This window comes from Vespa velutina, chromosome 11 (genome assembly GCF_912470025.1).
Source record: "Vespa velutina chromosome 11, iVesVel2.1, whole genome shotgun sequence".
Lineage (NCBI taxonomy): Eukaryota > Metazoa > Arthropoda > Insecta > Hymenoptera > Vespidae > Vespa > Vespa velutina.
In genome coordinates this window covers 2,811,098-2,822,366 of record NC_062198.1, presented here as the reverse complement: position 1 = coordinate 2,822,366, position 11,269 = coordinate 2,811,098, and the positions used below count along the sequence as shown (strand labels likewise).

Genomic DNA, 11,269 nt, shown 5'->3' with positions numbered 1-11,269 from the left:
CCACTCCTCGTGCTTTTACCCCCACTCCGGTATCATCGAAGTCTACCCTACTCTCTCTTTCTCTCTCTGTACGACATTTATCTATCTCACTCACATCTTAGGCCTTCCAGCGAAAGGTCCTGTTTTAGTTCTCGTTCACTTAAAGCCTTCGTAATTTCTCGATATTCAAAATCATTCCTAACATTCAATAATCGTCATTGTTAATACATATATCATTTCGAAATCTCTTTATTATTATTATTCTTTTTTTTTCTTTTTTTTTTTTTTTTTTCATTGATTTATATACATTTATAATTATTAATCGTCGATCATAATATTATCGAATGATATTTATTACGTTTATAGGAATATATATCTGTTCGTTTTTAAGCAAAATTTAGATCGTTTAATATAAATTAGGTTAGTTTTAATCTTGTTTAAATATAATCCATTGAAATTATTTTAAATATCTATTTTATCTTATGATTAATATAAAGAATTTATGATTATCTGATATAAATTATATAAATTATTATCTTTTATAAATTAATGTGAATATATATATATATATATACATGTGTGATTTTAGAATTATCTGATATAAATTATATCGATCGTTTTAATCTGATTTGAATAATTTTATTGTAAATAATATCGAATGATATTATTTATACGATAAATAATTTCATTTCGATTAAATTGATTTTTGAATAAATTTATTAAATATTTTCTTTAATAATAATCAATTATTTCGTGATCCTAATCTTATTAAATATTTCACGGTCTCTCGAAGCTTTCGACGTTAGGACAATTTCTCTTTGGACGTGAATTTACTTGCAGGCTGCGTCATAGAATACACAAGGCACGTCATTCGATTAAAGCTTTAGTCCCACGCGTTGTCCTCCCTGTCATCTCTCGTATCACAATCACCTCGATTCTACAGAGAAACGGATGATCGTCTATATCAAAACGTATTTACTAACCTCTCGCAGCTGGTAATTCGATCTTTAAATGAATCATAAACACGCTCACGTTCTTCTGACGTAGCTAACGTATTCTGGCAAGGTAATCTCTTATACATATAATATGCTCGTCCCAAAAAGAAATTATTACAAAAATTTCATGATAAAAGATAATTATTATAATATATTCGTTAATATTATCGTTTATAAAAAAAAAAAAAAAAAAAAAAAAAAATATTATACAAATATAGTTATGCGTATTCTTCATTAAGGTATAATAATATCATTAAATCATTTCATAAATTCTAACCTAGATGTAATCTTCATTTTATAGTTAACAGTGTTCGTTATAAAAAAAAAATTGTTACACGCGCATTAAACATTGATATTGATTAAAATCAACTCGTAAAGATTTTCATCGTCATATATAATAACGTTTATATATTACGATCCGATAAAAAAAAAGCTCCTCGTAACTTACATACGTACCCATACATACATACACACACACATATATATATATATATATATCAAATATAATAAAAGCAAAAACGCAGTCGGATGACCCAACTTACATACAATCGGTAAAAATGAAATTAACAAATAATTGTATTATATTAAAAGTTATTATAAAAGTTTCGTAAGAAAACTGAATATAAATTATTATATTATTTCATATTTGTATTAATACACACACACACACATATATATATATATATATATGCATGTATAATCGATTGAGCCATTTTAAAAGATGAAACTTCGTACATTTTTAATTTGTAATTTATCGATCGGTTGGTTATAGGACGTCTCTATGCAAGGAACTCACGTCATCGTAAAGAGCATGCCGAGGTCGAGGTAATGAAACGATCGTAAAAATGATATCTTCGAAAAGAGTATCTTTCTCTCTCATATATCGAACGTGTAGCCATCTTTCCATGTTGGCTCGAGAACAAACCAATGTACGTACATATATCTATTAACTTATATATATATATATATATATATATATATATATATATATATATATATACCGAATATACGTAAGATTATATATATACAGAATATACTTGTAAAATATACGTAAGAATATATAAATGCAGAATATACATAAGAATATATAGGAAAGTATATACAGTAATATATATGTGTAAAAATATATACAAATATATACATATTGAACATACATGTAAAATATACATAAGATATATATATATATGTGTAATATATATATTTTAATCATTGACATTGAGATACATCGAGTTATATGTTAATTGAGACATTAATGATACTTTTGTCCGAGTTTGTAATCTTATTGATATATTTTCGTAGTTAGTATATCCGAAAGATATTCAATATGAAAAGAAAAGGATTTTTCTATAGTGGTGCTCTTGTAGAATCTTCGAAAGCTCTCATAAGCTTTGCAGTATCCACGCCATTGTTCTTTTCTTTATAAAGAGAAAGTTCTAATTTATTATTAATTATAATTATGTCTCGAGTGTATGATTAACGTGAACGTCATTCCTTTGTGTTCTCAAAAATCACCTTCATTTTTTATCGCTTTACTATATTCGTTGTAAGTATATATGTATATATATATATATATATACGAAGCTTTTGTATGTTTTACGAAAAACTTCGTATGTAAAACTTTGATAGTTAAAAACTTTGATATATAATAATTTTCTTTTTCTTTTTTTTTTTCTTGCAAATCAATTTTACTTAATTTTTAAACAAAAATTATGTATGTATAAATATATATATACACGTACACTATATATGGGTATGAATATATATAGGGATATAATAATTATATTTAATACATTTTTTTCGGCAAATAAAAATGACTGAATCTAATAATAATTAAATTATAATATAATATTATATTTTTTGGAAAAGAAAAAAAAAATAGAAACGTATATATGTATGTATAATTATTATTATATTTAGTCATTTTGAGTTTTTTAAAAGAAAGAGAATTTAGAATTAACAATAATACAAAAGGTATTATCAACAAAAGGAATGTCTATTTGAACAATATAATTTATTATATTGTTAGATTTAACATATTTAATCCTATAATTCTTATTTATATGCATATCACGTTTCTCACTTACCTTACGATATTGTTCATTCGATGGACAGTTTCAAAGTGATATAACACGATTACGAGCGAAGCTAACGATTTAATCTAAACTCTACAATGTTAATTAAACTCTTTGTATGTTATGATGTCGTTATAATGTCACAAATATCAATGAACGTATGTATATTCGTGTATTCAACTTGCAAAATGAAATTTGTTAAAATAACAGGTATGTGTTTGAGAAGGTATATTATATAAAAACGATGCAGGCCAAAAAATAAACATTTTATTTGTTTTTTTGTTGTTATTGTTACTGTTGTTGTTGTTGTTGTTGTTGTTGTTGTTGTTATTGTTGTTGTTGTTGTTGTTATTGTTGTTGTCATCGTCAACGTCGTCACGTACATCATGTACAGAATGAGGTTTTGATTAAATGTATTTTAACTATAATATATAGTATGTATTATTTATGTATATGTATATTTATATTTATATATAGATATATCTTTTCAAACTCTGATCTTTACATCTCTCTAATATACCTACATAAAGTTTATCTGTAGACTTTGTGACTTTTTTTTTTGCATATCTTTTGGTGACTCTTTAAAACGAGAATGAAAATAGATATATATATTTCTAAATTCTCTTTCTTCCTTTATCTCTCTCATACGTACATTCATACTTACAAGCGCATACATTTATTCGCATTTTTCTTTCTTTATTTCCAATTTAATCTGATTAACGAGCAGCAACAAACATCAGTTTAATAGCTAGAGGTAACTTGAAGTATTATACGTATTATTATTCTTTTTTCCAATTTTCAAACCACAGTTTAGTGGTTTTTAACAAAGAAATATCTGGTTTAAGTGTATGAAGCAAAACAATAAAATAATAATGAGAACACATTATTATCTCACATTTAATGGGAGAAAATTTTTCTTTTTTTCTTTTCTTTTTTTTTTTTTTTTTTTTTTAATTAAACAATCAGTATTTCATATAGTACAGTAGAACCTTTATTATCTGAACATTCAACATTATATTTCATTTGTCATCGTTATTAGTTTATTAGATTATACCTGAGATCATTAGGTCATATCTAATGTTTTATTCATTTTATAATAATTCATTATCAAGCATGCATTGTAGCAAATATTTCATACATAATGTTTCATTGTTTTTATAATGATAAAAATAAAATTTTAGATTAATTCATTATCAAACATTTTTTATAATAACAGATATATCGTATATATAACATTTTGTTTTATCTGTAATAATAAAAATAAAATTTTAGATTAAATTATTATTAAACATTTTCTTTATCATAATAGAATTGTATAAATAATATTTTAGTTTGTCTGCAATAATAAAAATAATGTTTCAAAATAATTAATTGTAAAAATGAAATGATATTAATGGTTCTACTGCATGTATATTCGTTGAGACAATTTAAGAGTTAATTTAAAAGAAGTCTAATGTTTCATAGGAAACCTTTCATTAACAGCCAATCACTATATAGCTTAACTGGATAAAGCGTTAGAACAATGTAAACACGGTAAGGTGATCTTCGACCGTGAACTCTAGCTAAAGGTGTTTTGCAACACCTATATTAGCTTTATAAAATAGAAACTTTGATAATCACGCGTACAACACTTATAGTATACTAAATAAATACATATACTATATCTCGAATCTTTATCATTTTTCTTTTTAATAATTTATTCTTTCTCATAAATCATTGATAATTCAAGCGAAAGCGAAAATTTATATTTAAAATTGAAAATGTAAATAACATTTTATCGATAACGTTCTTTGATCAAACTGGTCCATGCGTGCAAACATCGACGTTTTGTTTTTCTTTTTCTTTTTCTTTTTTTTAAGTCTTCTGGACTCATTACATATTTTGTTTATAATAAATTCAAGTGTTAATTAAAAGATTTCACCATTATTGGAATTTAAACATATCATTTTCGATTAGGATCTTTGTTATGTTTAATTAATGTGTGTGCATTTGTTTTGTGTAAGAGATCTGTTGAAGATACTTTAAAATAATATTAATTAAAATTAACAATTAAAATATTATAAAAATATGACGATCAAATGATTTTAATATTTTCTATCTATTCAATAATTAATTTATTTTTTTTTATATTACTTAAATAAAAATCATTAGAAATGTTTGAATATCTCGAAATGTTAGAAAATAGATGGAGAAAAGGAATTTCGAATTTTTTATAAAATTCTAAAATGGCGTAATCCCTTAATCTAACATTTGATTAAAAAAAAATTATTAACTCTTTACGATTAGTTTGTGCAAAATAGTAAAATAGATTTTTGGATCATCGTCGATATGTATTCTGGTCCTTTCTTTCATTAATCTTCAGAGTGAGCAATGAGAGTATGATCGTTTTTATAAAATTATAAACATTTTTCAATGTAATATTTTATAAAACAATATAATAATAGATATGCGTATATACGTCGTTTAGAAAAATTCGTGCGTTTTATTAGGACTTCTCTTAACAAGAAATTAATTTGTTCTTGTTTTTCTTTCTTGTCTTTTTTTTTTTTTGTTTTTTTTTTGATTTAGTTGATTACACCTACGATTTCTATGGTCAAACTATTATTACTTATTTAGCGTTAAAAATTTCTTTGTTACTTATTATATAAATAATATGATCGAAAAAGGAAGAGAAGTATTGATTGGTAAAGAAGAATTCGAAAAATATAGAGATGAGATTAGAATACATCATAAGTTATTTTTTTATATTATTAATTAAATACACAATCATCTTTTTTTTTCTTTTTTTTTTTTTTTTTTTTATACAGGGTGAATCGTATTACGCGATATCATTTAAAAAAAAAAAAAAAAAAAGATACTTTATCATCGCACATTAATACATTTTAAAGATTTTATCTCAACTATATGTATAATTTAAAAAGATGTTTGCACATGTAATACACCCTACATTTTCTAGATTATTTTAATTATGAATTTTATAAATATACAATTCATCCTGTACATTTAACATTCAAGATATTAAAATCTGTTTTTCAACGATATATATATACATAACCTAATATAAATATATCAAAACAATTAGAGGAGTCAAAGTACTATTACTCACGTTTATTAACTATTACTCACGTTTTAAATCATGGAAATAACTATTATTTTTAAATTGTAAAGTGAAAGTTTCTTCTCCATCTTTCTTTTTTTTTTCTTATTTCCATTCTAAAAAAAAAAAGAAGAAAAACAAATTCCTCAAAGAAAAAAAGTCGACGTCTTAACGAAATTAACAAATTAAAATCATAAGCGATTCGTTGAATAGATCTAAGCAATATTGTTAGTTAAATTTTAATATTGTTAGTTAAAATTTTGTTAATTTGATTTTATTTATAAACTCGAACGTTGGCACGCCTGGACCGACACAGATCTTTTGTCTTTCTCTCTCATGCTCTCATACAAACTTTCTTTCTCTTTCTCTCTCTCTCTCTCTCTTTCTCTCTCTCTCTCTCTTTCTCGCATTCATAATCATTGCTGTCAACTCTAAACACACCATGAAACTCCGCTACCGAACGAATTTAATGGAATATCTCTGCTAAAATTTTTTTTGGACGGGCTCGTCAAATTAACGAGCACGACTTTCTTTTACACAATAAATTATTTTTGTTCCCAAAAAGACTACTACGCGCGCGTCAGGCTCAAATTCGTTACCATTGAAATAGAATAAATTAAATTTTCGATTGAATCATTTCGTTTATTATAGATCTTTATTAAATTTCAATTTCAATTTCTCTCTCTTTCTCTCTCTCTCTCTCTCTCTCACTCTCTCTCTCTCTCACTCTCTCTCTCTCTCTCTCTCTCTCTCTCTCTCTCTCTCTCTCTCTCTCTCTCTCTCTTTCTCCCTCTTTCTTTCACTCTTACTGGACATATTTTTTTTCTTATACGAGCCAAAAACGCGCGTTTATGACATATGTATGTGCATATTCTTTTTTTGTGTTATTATAATAATTATTATTATTAATATTGTAATTATAATTATTATTATTATTATTATTATTATTATTATTATTATTATTATTATTGTTGCTTTTTTGTTTTTAACGTTCCATAAATCTTTTCCATATTGTGTAAGTTGAATAAATGGATTTTTATTAATTCTTTTTTTGTATTTTTTTCTTCTCTTTTTTTTTGTTTTTTTTTTTGTTTTTGTTTTATTTCTGTTTCTTATTTATTCTTTGTTACGTTAAATTTGTCGTTTGTCGTTCGTCGTTCGTCGAATTTCGTCGCCCTTTTCTTTTTATTTATTTTATTTGAAAACTCTTTCCTAACGCGTCAACTCGAAAACAAATGTTCGTATAAATCAATTTAAAAATGAAAGTTGTAAAAAGCCATTCATTCTTTTTGTTTTCCTGTTTTTGGTTTTTTTTTCTCGTTTTGTTTGTTCGTTTTCGTCTCTTTGCAAATTTGAGAGAAATTTTAGGGAAGTATGTAAGTTTTAATGAAGATTAATATTGATGTTCTCGAGAACGCGAATGCGTGAAGGAAAAGATAAAGAAAAAAACAATTATAAATTTCGCGCGAACATTTTCAATTTCGAGCGGCCATATTAAATGTCGGTCGTTTATCGTTACATCGCACTCGAACGTTCTTCGTGGGCCTTTTTCACAATTGCCAATTTCGAATATGGATCTGCAGCTGGTAATCCAGTATATGGTGGTTCTCTGGTACCGTGTAACATCAATGTCCATTCCCTAATCCAACCATGTTGAGGTATTTGCGAGTTTAAGCTAACCTATAACACGATATCATCCTTATTACTACAATAAAAATGCATATCATCGAAATAAAAAATGTAATAAGGTTGATGGCAATGCGCATTCTACGTACAAAAATAATTTCATTACGTAGAAACGGCAATTTTCAATTATATATGGTTTTCAGTGATATGACCGTAAAATTTATCCGACATGTAACGAATGAAATTATAGTTATTAATTAAAAAATAAATGGAGAAAATAAATGGAAAATAAAAGGGAAGGGTGGAGGGGGTGGAGGGGGGAAAAAAGAAAAATTAATCAATTGGACATTGATTCAATTTAGTATATAATATTAAATGAGATTTTTATTAATTTAGTTTTATCAATTTAGAAAGAAGAGAAAAAAATAATTAAAATGATCATCGATCATTACTAAGTAATATAATTTATTAATTCAAGGATTAACATTTTTTTTTATAATATTATACTTTTAATTTCCAAGATAATTGTGAAAAGTGTGAAGTTGTATTAAAAAGATAAAAAAGTTTGAGAACCTCTGGCATAGTATAATACCTTCTTTATCGACTTATTATTTATAAGATGATATTAAAGAGTTCAAAAAAAAAAAAGAAAAGAAAAAAAAAAGAAAGATAAAAAACACAATATTCTCTCGTGGCTATATATTTTTTCTTAGTACTTTTTTTTTATGTAAATGATTATTCTTATAGTCATATCACTTTTGGCAATACGTGTAATTTTGTAAAAGCATATTGTCGTCGACTATACGTCATTTCGTACTTTTATGCTTATGGTATCAGATTTTAATTGAAAGTATGAAAAGCTTGACCTTTGACATTTCAAGAAGAGAAATAACAACTTTGTACCTCTAACAGCCAAGTTCCTTGAGGATATTCGCCCCAAGTATGAGTTGTCATGAACGGCCACTTCGTAAATCCATCTCTGTGGTCGTCATCGTTAATTCTGCGACTTAATATCATCGACCTTCGAAAAAGTCAATAGTTCAATGAATTTTTCTTTTTACAAAATCATTTCATTTTCAATGTTTCCAATTGGATTCATTTCAAATTACAAGTGCAAGTGTTCAGAAATTAAAAAAAGAAAAAAAAAATATTTTATAAATTTTATCTTTTTTTGTTTTTTTTTTCTTTTTGTAAAATATAATTTGATAGATGTTTATTTAATTAAATGAATATCATCGTGTATGTGTGTGTGTGTGTGTGTGTGTGTGTGTGTATACGTATGTATGAACTTATTAAAAATAATTTAATAATATATAAAATTTAATTTATCGTAAAATTTGTCAGAATAATGGATGGAATTACGAATAAATAATAATTCGTTTATATTAAGGTATTATTCGTTTAACGTGTTACAATAGCTTATTGTTCCGTATTAAAACCATTAAATGTGGCATTCAAAATACACTTGTAAATGTGAATTTAAAGAACACATATACATTGTATATGACATACCTAGTTCCCATTGGCGAAGTTAGAAACAATTCGAGATCTCCTCGACGAGTAGCATTTACGGAAATAACAGCTTGAACGTGTTCTAAGTAGTTAACAGCATATTCCGTGCCAGCACATGCGTCGGTTTTGATTTTCAACAGGAACGACCGTTCACTGGTAACTTTCCTATAAAAATTCAAGAGCCAAACGTGAGAGTGAGGTCCTTTATTGAATTTCTTCGGTCAACTGGAAGAAAAAAAAAGGAGAGAGAAAGAGAGAAAGAGAGAGAGAGAGAGAGAGAGAGAACAAGAAATCGTTGGTTTTTCTTTCTTTTTCCTTCTCTCTTTTTGTTTTTTTTTCTTTCGTTTTTTTTTTTTTTCTTTTTTACTTCATTACCAAAATTACCGTACGGGATTAAAAAAAATAATGTTTTTTTTTTATCAATTAAAGCAATTGCATCTAAAAATTTTTTTCTCTATTAGGAAAGAAAGAAAAAAAATATATATCTATATATATATTTTTATTTATATATATATATATATATATATATATATATATATAAAAAGTTATAAAAATTATTTTCGTTCGTCTCGTAAAAAATTGAATTGAATTAATACGTAATTTTTATCATAAATATAATATTTATCTCATTGGATTTATATACGAATTAAATTTACGAATTAATTAAATCAACTTCAATATATAAAATCAATTGTTAATATATAAATGTTTATGTATTGATTAATTTTATCGTCTGATTTATAAAAAACAGAAAAAAAAAGAGAGAGAAAGAGAGAATTTTAAAATCATTTAAAATTCTCTTTCTAAATCTAATATTATATTTTTAATTAATTAGTTTATTTATAGATCACGACGTAAACAAAAACATGACCTATTAATTCATTTTATATAATCTTTTCTTTTTTCCTTCTATTTTTTTCTTTTTTTTTTTTTTTTTTCTTTTAATAAAAATACTTTTTTTATAATTTCAATATTTTTTAAACTTTTTTCTATTTTAAAAATATTGAAAAGGAATACGGTGAAATAATAATCATAGGAAATTTTTAACGCACCAAAATAACATCTAATTCCTTCGAAACCATTGAATTTGCGAAAACTAGAATAAAGGCTAAACTTCTGCCGGTAGATAGCAGGCTCCTTTAAATCGATACTCGACGGTCCGTAAATAATAACATTATTACGGTGCTTTAATTCGATTCGTGCGTTACTCAATAAATGAAAGAGAGAATACGAAGGCGTAATAATACGTAGAAAATCTTATTTTTACAAATACTTTAACATATAAACAATTATCTCTTTTTAAAAATATGATATAATTTTTAAATAATATTAAGTAAAAAAAAAAACAAAAAAAAAAAAATACGAATAGTTATTCCAAACAATAATTTTTGTCAAAATATGCAAAATTTTATAATATATAATATAAAGAAAATTAATAGAACCATCGGAAAGATTTGAAATCATTTTATTAATACTATTAATAATTTTTTATGATTGTTAAAAAATAAATGCTAATAAATATTTATTTTTATTTCTATATAATAAAATTACTTCAAATCTTTCTTATGATTCTATTAATTTTTCAATTATTTCGAATATTCATATAACTCGTTGTATTTAATAAAATTACCGATAAAAAAGTAACCTAATTTTATTATGTCTAATATCAAATATATTTTTAATCTATTAGTATACATTAAATAGTACTAACTGTGGCTCGATGACAGAACCAGCTTCACAGTGATATCTAGGAGGTACGGTTTTCCATTTTTTAGCCAAGGCCACCATAGCGCCTGCATCAAGAACACCATAACCAAAGAGATGATTAAATTCCAGTCCAACGCCGTTCATAGTCCAATGAAATCTTCCTTTAGCATCGAACAACGAATTCCTTTTTGAGGTCAATACCGTCAAATGTTGAATGTCCCTCCAAGTCAACTGTGAACTGATATGATTGGCTAATTGTGAAAATATTACCTTGAGAAATA

General features: G+C 25.2%; 1 protein-coding gene across 1 annotated transcript in view; it reads right to left on the bottom strand.

The window, feature by feature from the left end:
• Nucleotides 1–4,757: 4,757 nt before the first annotated feature.
• LOC124952820 (neuroendocrine convertase 2) overlaps nucleotides 4,758–11,269 on the bottom strand; it is a 35,984-nt gene continuing 29,472 nt past the window's right edge. Inside the window, exons 9-12 of the mRNA XM_047503284.1 lie at nucleotides 10,993–11,226; nucleotides 9,282–9,446; nucleotides 8,673–8,790; nucleotides 4,758–7,823 (exon numbers count right to left, since the gene is read on the bottom strand). Coding sequence (XP_047359240.1) covers nucleotides 7,659–7,823; nucleotides 8,673–8,790; nucleotides 9,282–9,446; nucleotides 10,993–11,226 — 682 coding nt within the window. The 3' untranslated portion in view covers nucleotides 4,758–7,658. The remainder of the gene's footprint in view (nucleotides 7,824–8,672; nucleotides 8,791–9,281; nucleotides 9,447–10,992; nucleotides 11,227–11,269) is intronic.